Below are 16,890 nucleotides of genomic sequence, written 5' to 3'. Positions count from 1 at the left end.
CTAGACACATGAACACAAAGGCAACCTGATAAACATCGTTGCCCAAGGCACTTGGCCAGCCGACACCAATGTGCTCCTGTAGCCATGGCCCGAGCGAATCGATCACTCCGTAGATGAGAGGGTACATCAGTACGTTGCCTCGAGGAAATCGGGATTTCGTAAGGTGAGAGATGATCATGCGACCCACCGAGTACGCGTTGATGAGACCAGCGTAGAAGATGAACGGAACCAGATGGTGATGCAAGATCATAGGTTGCAGGTACAAGTACGCCGTGATGAGGACCCAAGCCGCCCCGAAGGTAAGAAGACCCAGGAGAGCGACTCGCGCCTTTTGACCACGGGCACGACGCGCCTTCATTACATTTTGCGCGCTGTGTCATTGTCAGCCTACTGTCTCGTACAATGGCATGTGTTCATACCTCGAAACAGTGTTAAACACGAGCACAACTCCTCCATAGACCATATACCATTCGTTCCATGCCAAATTGTACAGCACTTCTGGAATGAATCCTTGCTCTTTCACTCCGAGACTTTGGATCATGGAGCGTTGCCAGAAGCTACCTCCACCAAGGTAGGCAGTTGAGGCATACACTATGCACAAGGTTATGATACCCTCGACTGGCCCAGAGATAACACCAAGAGTCAGTGTATGGGTATGATACTCATCCCAGGTCTGCACGTAGAATGTCAGAGATGCTGCAGTAGTTAGCAAGATAAGATGCAAAGCAAGTAATGTCAAGGTGCTGGCTTACATGCAAAGAGCGTGAGGACTGTCTTCCAGCCTTGGCCAAGATTCATTGTCGCAGAGAACAACAATACTTCCAGTGTCGTATTGATCGCATCGACTCCATGATCGAACAGCTCGCCTAGAGGACCGCTCTGGCGAGTCCTGCGGGCCTGACTCCCATCCACAGCATCAAATGTTTGGTAGAGGAACAGTCCGATGGCCCAGCTGGCGTACACCCAAGGCGGGCAATCTTGATCAAGGGTCGGTGTATACCAGAGTAAGGTGAGGAAGTTGACTATGATGAACCCGAACCCAGAGAGTGTTATCTACAGCATCATGTAAGTAAGGACGAAGCTCTTGCGGCGGGGTTCGACATATAAAATCTTTTTTTTATGCCAAACTTACAAGGTTGGGTCTAAGACATGTTAGTATTGCTTTGTATGAGATTTTGGAAATACTCACGCCATCCACATAGGAAAGCATTTGATGACCACATGAGAGTAGAAAGGCTTGAGGACATATTGTGAAAGCAAGCTGTGATCCACGCCAGAGTACTTGTACTCCCTGAGCTTTGGTAGCTTATCCTGTCGTATGTACACCATGGTGTGTTATTCGCTTAGTACCAGCAACTGTTGGCGACTTGTTGTGGGGTTCTGGCAGCGAAAGTGATTTCGGCGGCACTTGTTGCTATGTGGTGGTGTGCCAAGCGCAAAATCTTATGACGTAGCGACCCGTCCGCCCGCCGGTTTTGGCAACATCTTAGCGTCGAAACGGTATGTCAGGTACGATCGCTACCTCGGCGTGCACAACGAATGAGATGAATCATCATATTCTACGAATGTGTATCTGACATTGATGCAGCCCCTCGCAACTTCGCACCACTTAGACGCTGGAGGCTTGATGGCTCCACTAGCGATACTTGCCTCATTCTGGAACATTGTGATCGATCTTGCTCATATACATGATACAGCAGACATGACACCCTCTCACTGTAAGCAGCGCACAGTGCCATTTACTTGGTCGTACACCAAATGAGTGGCTTGATCGGTGCAATCGAAGCTTATGCAACAGTGCTCCAGGAGCAAGGAATCAAGATCCTGCTCCTCATGGTCTGGATGAGCGGCACGGTCTTGTGCACTGTCTCGCCCCAGCCTTCCACACTCCAGCTCTGTTCACGACGGACCTTGCGTTCCTCCAGGTTGGCGAATTGCCACAGATGGTGTACTGTGTTCAGATCACCGATCTGGACGAACCAAGCACCCACACCCTCCATGACTTCCCGCCTGGCCTTCAAGCCACGTCGCCAATGTGTCTCCCACTCGAGCAAATTGCCAGGATGTAGTGTGTACGAGCGCAATTCGAACAAGCCACCGAGCTGGCGTGGGGGTGTCGTAGGCCAGAAGGAGAACTCTTGCATTAGGGAGTTGTGCTTGGATTTGATCAAGGTCTTGAGTTTGACATCGAACTCAGGGAACTCTGGATGGGATTGGATGTTGTGTAGCGATTCGTGGTAACCCTCGTAGCGTTGGTACTCCCAGATATGTACTTTGGTGCATAGTCAGCATCGTTGAGAGAGATGCGAGCGTTGGAGCGAGTTGCAGACTTACCAAAGGTGTTGCAATCTCCCACTTCAGTCCTCCAGCTACCTACAAGATGGACCTTGTTCTCGGGAATGGACGCCATCTTTGGGTACCAGCTTCCAACCAACTCGGTGTACTCTTCGACCTTGTCTTGCAATACCTCGTGGAACACAATGGAGTGGACGTATTTGCCGCGAGCTAAGACCTGAGAAAAGCTGCGCTCAATGTCCTTGTCGAGTTCGCGGCCCTCGGGCGTGCCGTAGATGAGAGATGATAGCGCACCGCCCTTCTTCTTGCCGTTTTCTTGCTCACGGGCGCGGGCATCTTCTGTAGTTACTCACGTTAGCGCTCTTGGGTAATTCAGGTTGGGCGACGTGCAACGGACTCTCTTCCTGTTCCTTTCGCTTCTGAGCAGCTACCAGACCGTCGCGGAAGCTCTTCTGCTTCTCGTTGAAGCTGGCAGCACTATCGGGTGTGATGTCGGCGAGGGTAGGAGCTCTAGCCGGGCTTTGTGTTGGAGCGCCAGCACTGAAGGCCTGAGAGCGGACGGCGGTGGCACACGGCGGGGAGAGGATGCCGCGCACACTGGCACAAACACGGCGTGTGAGCATGATGGTACTGTCGGGACCGGAGCTGGAGGGTGAGGTCAATTTGCACACCAACGCGACAGCGTGTATGGAGTGGAGTAGTGGTGGTGTTTGTGTCGGTTTGGGCGGGCTACAGCACAGCTTCCCCTCAATCAGCCTACTGCAGCTGTCCCTGTCAAGCTCACTAGCGTCCCGCTGCCTAGGTATCCGCCCGGGGCACTGGGGTAAGCGCGCCCCACTGCAAACCTCACCAACCTCCGTCACGCGTCTACATTGCTCTACTGGAAGCGTTGCAACGCTGTTTACATTTCAATGTAGCGCAGAACACTTTCATCGCGTCTTCAGGCCAACATCCAGATCCATGGTCGTATTCTTTGCATCTAATCTGTTGACATGATCGTAGAGGCCCAAGATGTACCACGAGACTAGAAAGAGACCATTTGGATCAATTCACTTCTAAACCTCGACCTCGAACTTCGCTGTCCCTGACTGCTCCATCCCTGCGTGTGGCTATTCATACCCCTTAGCGAGCAGCGAGCAGCGACCATGCCTTCTTATGATGTAGCTTAGTCCCTGCTTTTCTCGTACTCTACCATAATCATACACAAAGTGCTGTTCACGAATGCGGTAGCCGTCCCGCACAAGCGGAGCCCGCATTGGATTAGACATTGAACACCTAGAGGGTAATAGGAAACGTGATTTGAGATTGCAAGAACATGACAGACATGAGCCCCTGCCCAGGCAAGATAGGTGTTCAGTCCTCGTCAAATATCTGGAGCACGTTGTCAAGAATGGTAATGATTACGCGGGCTTGCAGACCGGCATCGGCCATATTGTTGCCTTTATGAGGACCCATTATGGACGGCCTATGCGAGGTTAGTCGATACATAGATTCGGTCGAGTGATGACTTACGCCCAACAGATACCCAGATTTGCGGTGCTCATGCGGTTAACCTCGGAGGATTGCTGCACACGATGCAGATGCAAAACAAGGGCACGAAGTGTCGCATAATTCGGATCGGGCAAAGCATTGATTAGCGCGTGCATGGAATCACGTCGCATGGTCTCGTCATCGATGCGTGCAGCATCGATATACTTGCCGTAGAATTCGCGGGTGAGCAGTGGATCCGGAAGCTCGCGGAAGAATTGTTTCAGCAAACCAGCCACACTGTTGACGTCGTGCTGAAACGACTCTGGGTTGCGGAAATCTACTTGGGAAGCGTCTGTATAGCGTTAGTCGCCCGCATTGACTAATTCTCATAATCACCTACCACTGTCAAAGAGAGCTTTCATTTGCTGGATATGCGACGAGGTTCCAGGGATCCGATAGATGCCCTCTACTTCCAGTCCGTATAGATCCACAGCCTGAATACACTGATAGACTACCATGGGTACGGGTGAGCCATCTCGGTGGAACAGGTCTTCCAGAGTGACGCCAAAGACGGGATTGACCGGGGGTTGGGCGTTGTTGTAAAGAATTCCGCTAGTCTGCTGTGCCGTAGCCTGACCGACAGGTCCACGAGGATAGTCTGACTGTGGGTAAGGCGTGGGCCCCACGGGTGAGTAGGGCGAGTTGCTGAACTGCGGCGCTTGCGAAGGCTGTGGTTGCGATTGCAACGACGAAGGTGGCAGCTGTGCAGGACCCCCAAACGAGGGCTCGAGACTGGAAGGGCCCTGAGGCGATAGAGGGTTGGCATCTGGCTGCGGCATGGGGAAAGAGGGCGGCGGCTGACTCTGCAGCTGCATGGAGGTACGTCGGTTAGTACTCGCAGCAGCAGGTGGTGTTGGATGTGACCGCGTCTGCGCCTGTGTCGGATGCTTCAGGTACTGTAGCTCTGATTTGGTGATGGGTGCTTTGGAGGCATGGCTCAAAATATATTCGTCAAAGTCGCGCTCATTGTTGATCTGGTAGATGAGCTGGTTGATGCTGGACGGGGCCTGAGTAGTCGCGCCCTTGGGTGGCTGTGGACTGACGACCTGGCCATTGTTGACGACAAGTTTCTCGTTGAACGAGGCTATGACAGCGTCAGTCGAAGCTGACGCGGGCAGCAGGTGGACTTACCGTATTTCTGCATTTCCATAGTCAGAGCAGCGTCGGTTTCCTTGATGAGATCCAGCAGCGCAGAGACAGCCTGGGGCCGCAGAGTCGCGACGAGCTCTTTGCGGGAGACCTGTGCCGTCTGGACTTTGCTGGCATAGTCCTGATCTGCCGCCTGGGTCTTGCGCTGGAGGTCCTCCTCGTGCTGGGCGGCTGACTTGGGCCCTTTCAAGCCAAACTTCCTGCCCGCACCTGTGTCGCCTGTCTTGACCCGGTCAAGGTCTTCGGCGAGCTGGTCGTACTTGGCCTTGGCCTTCTCGGCCAGCCGTTCGGCGTCTTGAACCTTGTTCTCTGCCGAGAGCCCCTGCTGCTTCCAAGTTTTGCGGCTTGTATCCATCTTGTTGGCCAGCTGTAGCAGGTTCTCGTGCATGGCGTGTAGGGCAAGGCCGAACTGGGTGCCATTGTCGGCGATGCGCTCGTTTGCGTGGAGGACCTGCTCGAACTGCGTCTGGTAGCTCTCGTGCCGCGTGTCAGGCTTCCGCACGCCGTCGAGCGTCAGACGGCTTAGTTTCTTGAGGCTGCCGGCGTGCTCTTCCTCGAGAGCTCCCCGGCGTTTGAGAAAGCTGGCGAAGTCCTGCCCAGCGTGTTAGCCGTCGGAATGCACAAGAGCCCGGCTTCGTGGCCACTGACTCTGGCGCTCGCAATGCTGGCCTTGAGGCGGTTCAGCAGGGTGGAGACGCCCACGTCTGAGTGCAACATGTCTTGCACGCGCTGCTGCGTCTGCGCGTTGGGGGGTGCGCTCCCTTGGTCAGGCGATGTGGGAGTCGCTTCATCCATGGGCGAGGCGGGGGCACCATCATGCGTGGGCGACGATACGCTGTTCGGGTCGGCATGGACGCTGTCAGTGCCCTCCATAGGCGGGATTGCATTCGGGGCAGCCATCGCAGACGCGGCTGTTGTGGCAGGAGGTGATGGCTGCGTCGCCGGGTCGCCGTCGGAATGCGCAATGCCGCGCGCGTCGGCGGAGGCGGAGATGCTGCACGGACAAGCTCCACGCAACGTCATCCTTCCCGCCGTCAAGTTCTGCCAACCGTCCTCACGCGCCTGATCAAGCACGGCAGCACCGTCCACCTTTCGCAGCCTGCCTCTCTTGACTCACGTCTTCACCCCCCTCTTGATCCGTCTCGCCATGTCTAGCGGCTTACCGGATGAGGTGGTGACCTGCCTCCAGAATGCCCGCTTTGTGAGTCCCTCCAAACACTTTTATCTTGTCTCATCTCATTCTTCCATCGGGATCACATTCAAACACACGTCGCATGCTTACATGACCCCTCCTCGCTTGTTTCGAGCAGTTCATTTCCCCCCAAACCCTTCCTACCAAGTGTCGTGATTCATACCCGCCTCATAAACACGTGCATTGCCAACACCCCCGATCTCTCGTATGCTTATGTGCTAACAAGTTCAAACAGCTCCATCTTGCAACATGCTCGGAAAACATTCCTCACGTCTCGTTGATGAACTACACCTACTTACCTAACACTCCGTATTCTCCAACTCCCACTATCATCATGACAACACCTTCAACTTCCCGCAAAACACAAAATCTCGAGGCCAACACTCGAGTATCTCTCCTGGTGCATGACTGGATTTCTCACCGCCCTCCAACCTTGAGCCAGCCGGGTCGCTCGCCTTCGCCGTCAGGTCCAGCACCACGTTCGGGATCCTTGGCCGAACTTCTCCTTGGCATGAACACCGCGTCCCTGAGTCGCATCAGCGCCACCATCAATGGCGTTGCTGAACTCGTGCCTTCTGGCTCCGAGGAAGAGACATGGTACAAAGCCCAACACCTGGCTAACAATACCTTTAGCCCTGGTGGCGAGGACACACACTCGGCTCCTCCCGCTGGCGAAGGACTGTGGGGCGGTGGGGGCATAGGTTCACAAGAAAACGCTGATGAATCACTAAGAGAAGGTGACGGGGGCACCAAGTGTTACGTCGAGGGAGCAGAGGTCAGAGTTGTCGTAGTCAGGGTTCGTGACGGGCGCATCGCAGACTGGAAAGGCCAAGTTAGAGATTGGAGCCTTTCAGAAAACACACAAGAAATCAACCCGAACGGAATGTCGTCATGAGAATCACCAGGAGTCTCTTTTTGGAAACGACCGACATGTTCGGAATTCTGCGGCTTGTGTCGCGTATGCAAGGGGTTGCCGTATTTGCGCAGCATCTGGTTAGTGGCATACCTTTCATCAAATCAGGTACACGTATCTTAGCGCTATCTCGTGCGTGGCTTGATGCTATTTCCTTTGTCTCAAAATATCACTTAGCGGACAAATGTTGGGGTTTTCTCCAATTCCATCTAGTTTTCACATTCCCAAGTCACATCACAGTGCTTGTCATATCGGATAGCATTTGTGATAAGGCTCAGTATCCAGACTGCTTCTAACAACGCTATAAAGGGGACCGTCCAGGATTATTTACGAAGTGAAGGAGACTGAGACAGTTTCATCAGGTGAGCGAGGAAATACTGTTGTTGACGTACCTATGCACTGACCATTGCAAACGCGCAGACTCGTTGCCTGGCCTGCTCAGCCTTGGCGCGGCCACAAACAAAGTCTCTGCTCTCACCATCTCGTCGAAATACCACCCACTTCCACTACTCAAACCTTTTTTTTCTTTTGCAATTACTCCAAAAACTCTACAGCAACCACTTTTTACAACCTATACCCATAGCAACCTTCCCTCCAAATCACCTTTTTCAAACTCTCTTGCAACAATACTCAACCTCGTTATGTCAAGCAATGATTTCGTTGCCCGTCTCATGCGCAACCCGGCAGAAGCGGAAATCGACAGATTTCTGCAGACTCGCAGTGGCAAGCAGATGATCCAGTTGTTTCGTTTGATCCCAGATCCTAAGGCACAGGCTGCGCTCACAGCGAGGCTGCTGCTGCTCGGACCTCCCGTCAACGATGCTCGCTTCACCACTCCAGAGAAAGCCAAGAAAGCTCTCAACGCGTTCGTTGCTTTCCGATGTAAGTATATCTCTCACTATTGCAGTAACCCTCACTAAATTTTGCAGGCTACTACGTCACTGCCTCTGAGTTGAAGAAGTGGCCCATGAAGAAGCTCTCCAGCATCATCGGAGCTCTCTGGGAAGCCGACATGTACAAGTCTTACTGGTCTCTAATGGCTAAGGCCTGGTCTACCATCCGCGACCAAGTTGGAAAGGTCGAAGCTCCCCTAGACCGGTTCCTTATCATCATCTGCGGTCACCTCCACATACCTGAACCTGAGTCATACCTCGCCTTCTATGGATGGTCTCTCTCAATCAATAAAGAGGGTAATCCTTTCATCTCTCGCGACGGCTCCCTCGAGTTTGCATGCATCGGCGCCGGAGTTGCAGACATTGCGCTCTCTGTTGAGGACATCATCGCCTACGTCCAGTCAATGGGATACGCGTCTACCTATGTCGCTATCGAGGGCACCTCGTCGTCAACTTTCCTCGGACGCTCTGTCAACTCAACTGTGGAGAAGGGCGGTCTCGCCTTGCGAGCGACACCGATCGTAGCTCCTGTAATCGACCGCCGCATCGTCGCTCGCAACAAGCGCCGCGCGAAGCGAGACATTGCTAGGACTTCTGCTTTGAGGATAAACATCGAGCAAGACATCCTCGCCGCGCACAGGGCTGTCCCTGGACACACCGGCGAACACGTACCTGACCGTTACCCCACTCCTGCTCTCCCCAACTACGACATCAACCCGTTCTATCAGCAACTTGTTGGTTATCTCGACAGCCCGATTACGGACTCTCAAGATGATGCAAATCCTCAGGCTGACGCAACTCTGATCGACAACGTATTCGTCTCCGACACCATTGCTTACGGTAACATCACCAACTTCGCATCAAGCATGGTCTTGTATCCAGATGACTTTGATGCGTTTCGCCCAGGCGCCAACGAGGATACAACCCTTCCTGCATTCGACGATGTTCTCAACACTTGATCCTCGAGACACGTAGCCTGCATCTTCACATTTCATGTAACGGAGGCCCGCACGTCACTCATCAACGATTTGCGCCTCTCGGTACGCCGGCGAATCCCACACATCAACACTCATTTCCAGTCGATATGTTCCGCCTTCTTTTGGCAACACAGTCGGCTTGCCTCTACGTCTCGATCTGGCATTCCCCTTGCTCTTAGCGCACTCAAAAGTCTTTCACTTGTCACCAGCCTGCCACGTTTTCTTGTGCAGCACCCAGTCAAGCACACCTTCCACTCTTTCCCGGATTACGATTACGATCACAACCCACGATACCTCAGGCAATGTGCATACAGAATGAACGATCCCATAAAAGAGGCTTTTGAATCTTGATGGTGGGAACATGGGTGAAGCGTGTGTTTTTCTCTCGATCACGACCAAGTTGCCTTTGACGATATATGGTTCGTGGTCACTACTTCAGATACCCCGTCCAGACCCTATGTCTTACATGGTGTAGCATACACATCGTCGATCATACGCGCATGCGCAGCATCAGAAGAACATATCAACCACAAAAAAAGATAGATAAAAGATACCAAAAATGCATACAAAAAGAACTCACCTCTCTCCCCAGCGTGATTTGAAAACAATATGCAGTGATCTGCTTGCTGACTTGCTTGACCGACGTGACTTCAAGCTGACATGTAAGGAGATGTATGCAAGTATGTGATTGTAATGTTGGTGGCTGCATGGAAGGATGTGACGGGCTTGCATAATGGTGGTGTTTCAGTCCCGACAATGAGGTCGTTATATAGTATTCCCAGTGAAGCTGGCGGACTTATCAGACCACTTATGAGTCGTGTATTGATATCTCTGCCGCTGCGGTTTTGGAGGGGTGGTGGTGTATTGGTGCCCAGGTGCCCAGGTGTCATAATGGCCGAAACTGTCTCGCCTCTCGTCCGAGCGCGCCCATGTGCCGAAGGACTCTGATGTGCCTAGGCGTAAGCGGAGGTGACTCATAAGGTTTGAATCAACATCTGGGTTCTCTAACAAGTGGATGGGACATATAGGTACGACATCTTCGTTCGGTGTCGGGTTCCAAGGTTGGATGTTGAAATCGAGGATGGCTGACTGGCAGGAGTATCGCCAACGCAAGCTCATGTCTAGCCTGGCAAGCACTTCATGAAAGACTCTTAAATATATAAAGATGAGTTAAGCAAGTTTTTTGTGACCTTACATACAGTGGTCGTACTGTCAAGTCAACAGATAGCTTATTATAACCCAGTCCAAGAGGTAGCATCTATGTACAATGCATTTCTACATCAATCCTAGTAAGCATGGAATGAAATATTTGTATAAAACTCAATGTATCTCTGATAACTTTGGGCGTGACCGACGTACGAGTGGTGACGACCGGGCTCTGGCTGCGAGGAGTCACGACCGGGGTAAAGGGATACCTATCCCTTTATGACTGAAAAGCCCATAGACCTTTCAGCCTTTACAGAGCGCCTGTTAAATTGTCTTTTCACTATTTCAAATGTTTCTTAAACTTATCGGTAGTGCTTTAGTACAGCTATATAGAGGTATATGCCTGTCTGCGAGGCAGGCCTACGGGCTGACAAAAAGCAAGATAGTGACCCTAACACACTTACTAGAACTCCCTAAGATCTTCACAGCTTCATAATAAGTACTGAACGTGTATTAAGAGCAGTTTTCAACGTCTAATGTATACTAGTAGAGTAATAGCCGAATGCAGTGCCATTATACCTAGGTAGAGACGACTGATGCAACATCTCAACACACACATGGTACTTTAGTGTTAAGTCAAGCAGAGATATCACAGTAGCATTACGACGTACTACGTATATGCATATAGTGCTGTAGCTTCTAGGATCAACGTCAACGGTTTTGTAGAGCACTTAGTATATTAGTTGTCGAGACTGTGGTCTTGTTTGCACCGTTGAACATGACACATTGATATGGTCTGACATGGACAGCCCTGTAACTTTCAACTTCCTTCTACCCGCCCCGGCGTAACTATGAATCTCATTGCCGAGCCTGATAGGTGATACTGTAACTATGCAGACACTTTCGACCTTGCCTGCTATTTCTGCGGCGAGCTTCAGTCTCCACAACTGCCCTGAGGATTTTAGCATCGTCATCGTAAGCAGAACCAATGCGAGCCACAGAGCAGCGTATTCATAGCCTAGCAGAACCATCTATCAGTATCCATGTATTATGTCCCTTCTCTCAACTACCCTTCCAATCACTACACCAGATGAACGTCCCACACCGCCACTGCGTGCCCACTTCCTTCTGCCCCGTCGGTCCAATCGGTCTAGGGCACATCCAAAATTGTCTTCCGCAATTCATGCCTGGTTTCTTGGTCGTGAACGAGATGCAAGGCTCACCGTGTTCGCACCGCGGTACTGGTTTTTTGGAGAAGAGCTTTGTCCAGCCTTCTTTTGACGCTTCCTGGGAGGCGCGCGGATCGGAGTCGAAAGATTTGGAGGTTATGGGCGACAGCGGACGAGGCATGTCTATGGTGGAATGGCTGGTAGCATCGTTGTTCGTAGACGGCGAGGCGGGCGGTGCTGCATCTTTGAGTGGCTCTGCATCAGCAGGTTTGGTTCGGCTTTGGAAGAAGCCTTTGAGCGACTGCTGGCTCTTGGGGGCTTTGGACGTGGTTGTGGTATTGGATTTTCCCCGCTTGACTGGCTTGTTGGGCGATGCTGATGCCGAAGCGCGTCGCTTCTCGACCGACTTGAGCGGGCTCTGGGTGGATGCAAGGTGACTATCAACTGCTGAAGGCATTTCCGCCATGGAAGCCGCGATGGCCAGTTTAAGGTCTCTGTCGGAGTCGTCCATGGTCGTACTGGGAGTAGACATTTCATCTACCTTTGTCGGCATTTCTTCGTCGACAATCTGTGGCGTAGGCGCTGGTGCAGACTTCGGTAGGGTAGGCTTATTGGTGAACATGTCTCGGATACTCCTCCTCTTCGTAAATTCGGCTAGGAGCTTTCCGCTGAGTGCTGGGACATCTGTGACTATGTCATACTCTCGCTGCCGGATGCCGTCTTTGAACATGCCCGCTGGATTCATCAAGTCCAACACGTGCACCTGATCTTCAGCACCGTGCTCACCGGTCGCTGATATCTGTGACATGGGCACCACATCCTTCGTCACAGCGTACACTGGACAATGATCCGACCCCATCAGTCCCTCCTGAATGTTGGCCTCCTTGAACCAGTCCTTGATCGCGATGCTGCACAGTATGAAGTCGATCCGTGATCCAAAGTTGCCCGGCCTAGCGTTGATTTTCTGCTCCCAGTGTGTGAACATTCCTTCGCGGTCAGGATGGAACTCCCTACACAGATCGTATAGGACCGGCTCTTCTCTCCCCTCGTCTCGTTGACCCGGAACCATTCCATTGAACAAGAGCTGGTTGAAGATTCGCCTGTTCGGAGTGCTCAGATACTCGGCATGCGTCATGCCTTGCGACAGCATATTCTCCTCCGCCCTGGCCGTGTCGATGGTATCTCTCGAGACGTTGAGATCACCCGTGAGTATCACATGCTTGCCCATGTTCGTCAAGTTCCGTATTCGTGTTTCCAGCGCTGTGAGAAAGCCGATTCGGAAACCGTCTCGTAGGCCATTGCTGTTCGCTGGGCTGTAGACGCCGAAGAGGACAAAGGCTGGGAATTCAAGCACCAGACACCGTCCTTCTGAGTCGAGGCTGTCAGCGTCGAGATCGGGGGGGAGATGGGCCATTTGCGCGGCGCTGAGGTAACCGCCAATGCTGGCAGATTCAGGAAGGTTGCGGTACGATGTGGTCGAGCCGGGAGGGCAGAGAGCGCCTAGGACGCCTTCTTCGGCGCGAATGGGGGCGCATATGGATTGGCGAGTGTAGATACCAACGCCTGAGTAGCCTGGACTGTGTTAGTGCAAGGCCGCTGAACAAGGACTGTGTAACGTGGAAAGTGCCTTTCTTGTGTTTTGGTAAACTGAAGTAGCAGTCCCAGCCAGGTACAAGGACCATGTCATCCGTCAGATCCTTGCGCTGAATCTTCAGCTCTTGCATGATGACAATGTCCGCCTCGAGGATGTCGAACATGGCATTGAAGGTCCTCGTGTTGCTCCATGGCTTGTAGCCAAACGGGTTGCGAATGCCGTTGACATTCCAGGTGGTGATGCGGACCATGGCGTTGATCGGTTATGAAGAGCGACAGTGAGCGCGAACCAAGAACATCATCACGTCGTCATCTCATTCGTTCTATATCTCACGGGAACATGCAAGACACGGTCACACGCGACTTCACGCGCCAGACACGACGTCACATTACCGGCAGCCGAGCGCGGCCACGCTAAGAGCAAGCGGGAAACTCCGCATCAGCCCATCCGCCAAGCCTCTGCTTCGTCAATTCGAGCTCCCGTCGTCACGTCTCACGCCAACGCCAATTGCACCCTCCCTCCACTCTATCACGCCGAACAAACGTCGCCATGTTCGCCGCCCGCTCCTTCGCCCGCGCCGCGCCTCGTCAGGCACTCGCCCGCGCCCCTGCCCGCGCCGGCCGCCGCAACTACAGCTCCGAGAGCCCCAAGCAATTTGCCGGAACCGAGGACAACGAGTTCAACCGCGAGCGTGCCCACATTGCTCAGCACGCCGCTGAGTCTGGCGAGTTCTGGCGCAAGCTGTCGCTCTAGTAAGTACCTAGATACTTGGGGCCGTTCCGGAGGTGGAGGGGGTTAAACGGGGCAGAGGGAAGGGCGTGGAGCCAGGGCACATGCGAGAGGATGGTGGTATCGGATCATCATATTAAAAGGGTTGTTGATAAAGCAAGAGAATCTGCTAATGCTATGATAGCGTTGCCGTCCCCTGCATCATCGTCGCCAGTGTCAACGCCAAGGTCAGGTGGGATGCTCATTGGGAGCACGTAGCCCACGAGGAACACGAGAACCCCCGCTCCGAGAGGCCCGAGTACGCATACCAGAACATCCGTACCAAGAACTACTTCTGGGGAGATGGAGACAAGGTAAGACTTCGACGACAACGTGATGGGCTAGTGTTCTGACTTGACGATAGACCCTCTTCTGGAACGATAAAGTCAACTACCACAAGAAGGATGAGTAAGCTATTGCACAGTACGCTCCCAAGCATTGATTCAAGAATCATGCGGGCCAGCATTTGGGTCAAGTGTGGGGTTCAATGTGTATATAGTACGACGAGCGAAAGCAAGCTGGGGTAGCCAGCAATACATTTCCTTTGCGTCTGCACCTTGCCCTGTCATATGTGACATTCTGGTAGCAGTCTTACACATCTTGTGATCCATAGCCCTCATCCCAAACACTGTTATGTCTCATAGCCCATTCTTCTGCAACCTTTTCATCACCTCTCAATTTCGCTATAATCGCCTTCTTCATCAGCTGCTCGCACTCTCCATCCAGATACGCTGCTTTTTGGAAGCATTCCCTCGCCCGGTCGACGTAGAGTTCCGCTTTGGCGATGTTTGCGACACGGGAACGGTTTGATGTCAGCTCGCCTGCTCTCGGTGTTGAGGGGGGGTGGGAACCAGCGTTCGACGTCGAGACTGTCAAGGCGGTGGGATTGGCGAGACCCATATACGAGTCTGCTAGGTGCGAGTACAGAGTGCCTGTAAGCATGGTATCTGCGCCTTCTAGAGCCTGCTCAAGACATCAGCATATGCAACTCCGTAGCGAGTAAGGACAAAAAGGCAACGTACCTGCGGCAACACGGTCTCGACCAACCTCCTCGCTTCTCCACATTCCCCCAGAGTATTCAGTATCGCACCCAGGCAGCCCACTGCAGACCATAGCGAACTTGCAAGCCGCGCCCTGAAACTCACACTTGCCGCCCGCAGCGCAACGCTGAAGCCCCTCTCCGGTTTACCTGCTTTTCTCCATAACTCTGCCTGCATTAGCAGCACTGAAACACGCTGCTGGATGTCTGCATTGTCTTCTTTGAGAGATTGTGCCAGTAATGAAATGCATTGATAGGCTAGAGGAAACTGCGATGTGGAGATGAGGTACTCAATGTACGTGTCGTGTTGAAGGAAAGAGAGTTCCGGATCGAGAGTTGGGGTAGATGGCGAGGCTGTCGGTTTAAGGGTTTCGAGCAAATGAGTTGACGTTGACCAGTCGGATCTACACTGATGTCAGCATGAATGACTTGAATCTAGGCAGGTGCGGGTAAAATGGTACCTTCGAATGGCTCTCCTGAGCTTAATGAGGCCAATGCAAAGTATCAAGAATTGGTAAAACTTGAGCGATTTGTACACCGAAGAATCCACAGCTTCTAGCATCATGATAGCCTCGCCGTAGCGGCCGCTCTGGCTTGTAACGAAAGCTCTGCGAGCGATCGCACGGAGACGTTCTTCAATCGGACAGGAATGTGAATAGCAATCGAGGAGAAGCTCGTAATGAATGTTGGCTAGATGTGGGATGCCAAGTCGCTGATAGAATGTCCCTGTGAGAAGCATTTGACTACCGTAACTGTTGACGTTTTCTTTGATGTTGAGATGTGAAGACTGATAAATATGTTCTAATGCCCGGGGAATAGAGTCACCCTATGTGTGAGTTAGTCCTGGTAGTCTATCAACGCGATCATGAACTACGTGCCGTCGCTAGAGAAAGCTTTGCCTCGTTGAGTAAACTTGCGCAGAGCAGGTTGTACATCTTGGTCTCCTTGGCTTTCGCTTTCAAAAAGGCCAACGCATCCCTCTCAGTTCCGAGCATGCTCATGTAACCGGCACCCCTCATCTGCTTGGGGTAGGCTTTCGCCATATGATTCAGCCAGCTGAGACTGAAGCTCAGACAAGTCATGTCCTGGTTCTCCCGGGCTGTGGCAATTGTCTCGTTGATAGCAGCTATCGCTTCGCCAAAGCAGCCGAAGTCGGCCTGAAGGATAGCCATATGCAGTAAAGCATACTGGTAATGGATCTTCTCGCGAGTCTGCATAGCGTAATCGTAGTAGCGATGTAGATTGTCAAAAGCAGATGTGTAGTCTCCGGCTTTCCAGGCATCGAAGAATTGTACGAGATGCGCTTGCCGATGTACAATGCCGGACGACTTGACCATATTGCGAAGTTGACTCTTCATATCGCCAGGAACACGGTCTCCGAACCTCTGAAGCCTATCGAGTTGGAAGTCCAGGATTCGATCCAGATCGTTCAAACTCATGCCCGCTCCTTCCTCTTGATCTTCTTGTAGATTCCCGTACGCGATCTCGTACATGTCGTCGCCAGCTCTCAGACCCATCTCGGATACAACCATGTCTACACCACTTGATGCCAAGCCAGCCAATCTCTTTGTCCATTGAGCTGTTGGGGCTCTGTACCTGATAAATGAAGACCATAGTTTCATTGAATCGTCGAACTGCAGCCTCGTAAATTCCAGGTGCGCTCTGCGAACAAAAGCTCCAAGTGGTGATGTCTTGGAAAGATGGATCCGATCTGGTGATTCTTGATCTTGTGTACCGTGTGGCGGAGGTGTAACCAGATCTAGGATACTGTCGAAGAGAGCGTGCAGCGCATCGAAAGAGTTCATTTCCCACATGTGTTTGAGGAAGAGATCGAGAAGAGTTCGGCCCGGCATGTTGGAGGGGTGTTCTTGAAGTACATCTTCAAAGGCATCGATTGAGAAACACGTGTCTTGTTGACTGGAGATGTTGGAGCGCTGTGGCCGAGCGCTGGACGGTGCCGAAGGAAGATTGTTTGACAAGATGAAGGAAAGTACGGGTATCGTAGCGGAATAGGGAAGACTTGAAGTGCAGTAGAGACGGGTCAAGACAAGAAGGCTGATCTTTTGCGCCGTGAGGTAGCGCGGTGTGGCCATGTTTATTTGGCGGTTTAATGCTTGTAGCAGAACACAGCGCTGGGCGTTGACGGTGTCAGCGCTGGCGATTATCGCCAACAGAAAAACCTTTGTCGTGTGATTTCGCGCAATATGTGCATTGTATCCAGGTAA

The 16,890-nt window shown here is 52.4% G+C and overlaps 7 protein-coding genes across 7 annotated transcripts; 3 read left to right on the top strand and 4 right to left on the bottom strand.

Moving 5' to 3' along the window:
• Positions 1 to 1,787: 1,787 nt before the first annotated feature.
• J4E78_007596 (uncharacterized protein) lies at positions 1,788 to 2,918 on the bottom strand (the record flags this gene model as incomplete). The annotated part of the gene is made up of 3 exons (XM_049368201.1): positions 1,788 to 2,272; positions 2,335 to 2,634; positions 2,693 to 2,918. 3 exons carry the CDS (start codon positions 2,916 to 2,918, stop codon positions 1,788 to 1,790), a joined length of 1,011 nt encoding a protein of 336 aa, XP_049219855.1.
• A 730-nt stretch (positions 2,919 to 3,648) lies between these two features.
• Positions 3,649 to 5,997, bottom strand: J4E78_007595 (uncharacterized protein; the record flags this gene model as incomplete). Its single annotated transcript, XM_049368200.1, has 6 exons — positions 3,649 to 3,760; positions 3,808 to 4,117; positions 4,166 to 4,909; positions 4,957 to 5,566; positions 5,623 to 5,968; positions 5,993 to 5,997. 6 exons carry the CDS (start codon positions 5,995 to 5,997, stop codon positions 3,649 to 3,651), a joined length of 2,127 nt encoding a protein of 708 aa, XP_049219854.1.
• A 124-nt stretch (positions 5,998 to 6,121) lies between these two features.
• Positions 6,122 to 7,061, top strand: J4E78_007594 (uncharacterized protein; the record flags this gene model as incomplete). The annotated part of the gene is made up of 2 exons (XM_049368199.1): positions 6,122 to 6,175; positions 6,402 to 7,061. 2 exons carry the CDS (start codon positions 6,122 to 6,124, stop codon positions 7,059 to 7,061), a joined length of 714 nt encoding a protein of 237 aa, XP_049219853.1.
• A 659-nt stretch (positions 7,062 to 7,720) lies between these two features.
• MAT1 (CDK-activating kinase assembly factor mat1) lies at positions 7,721 to 8,931 on the top strand (the record flags this gene model as incomplete). The annotated part of the gene is made up of 2 exons (XM_049368198.1): positions 7,721 to 7,961; positions 8,009 to 8,931. 2 exons carry the CDS (start codon positions 7,721 to 7,723, stop codon positions 8,929 to 8,931), a joined length of 1,164 nt encoding a protein of 387 aa, XP_049219852.1.
• A 2,226-nt stretch (positions 8,932 to 11,157) lies between these two features.
• J4E78_007592 (uncharacterized protein) lies at positions 11,158 to 13,108 on the bottom strand (the record flags this gene model as incomplete). The annotated part of the gene is made up of 2 exons (XM_049368197.1): positions 11,158 to 12,836; positions 12,892 to 13,108. The coding sequence occupies 2 exons, from the start codon at positions 13,106 to 13,108 to the stop codon at positions 11,158 to 11,160; spliced, it is 1,896 nt and encodes a 631-aa protein (XP_049219851.1).
• Positions 13,109 to 13,407: 299 nt separating this feature from the next.
• On the top strand, positions 13,408 to 14,038 carry J4E78_007591 (uncharacterized protein; the record flags this gene model as incomplete). The annotated part of the gene is made up of 3 exons (XM_049368196.1): positions 13,408 to 13,610; positions 13,772 to 13,940; positions 13,991 to 14,038. 3 exons carry the CDS (start codon positions 13,408 to 13,410, stop codon positions 14,036 to 14,038), a joined length of 420 nt encoding a protein of 139 aa, XP_049219850.1.
• A 179-nt stretch (positions 14,039 to 14,217) lies between these two features.
• Positions 14,218 to 16,758, bottom strand: J4E78_007590 (uncharacterized protein; the record flags this gene model as incomplete). The annotated part of the gene is made up of 4 exons (XM_049368195.1): positions 14,218 to 14,589; positions 14,649 to 15,069; positions 15,127 to 15,491; positions 15,544 to 16,758. 4 exons carry the CDS (start codon positions 16,756 to 16,758, stop codon positions 14,218 to 14,220), a joined length of 2,373 nt encoding a protein of 790 aa, XP_049219849.1.
• Between the last annotated feature and the right edge of the window lie 132 nt (positions 16,759 to 16,890).

This window comes from Alternaria triticimaculans (genome assembly GCF_023758025.1).
Source record: "Alternaria triticimaculans strain BMP 0046 chromosome Unknown scaffold_12, whole genome shotgun sequence".
NCBI classification, from domain to species: domain Eukaryota; kingdom Fungi; phylum Ascomycota; class Dothideomycetes; order Pleosporales; family Pleosporaceae; genus Alternaria; species Alternaria triticimaculans.
Note: the sequence above shows the minus strand (reverse complement) of the source record. Positions and strands in the feature narration are given on the sequence as shown.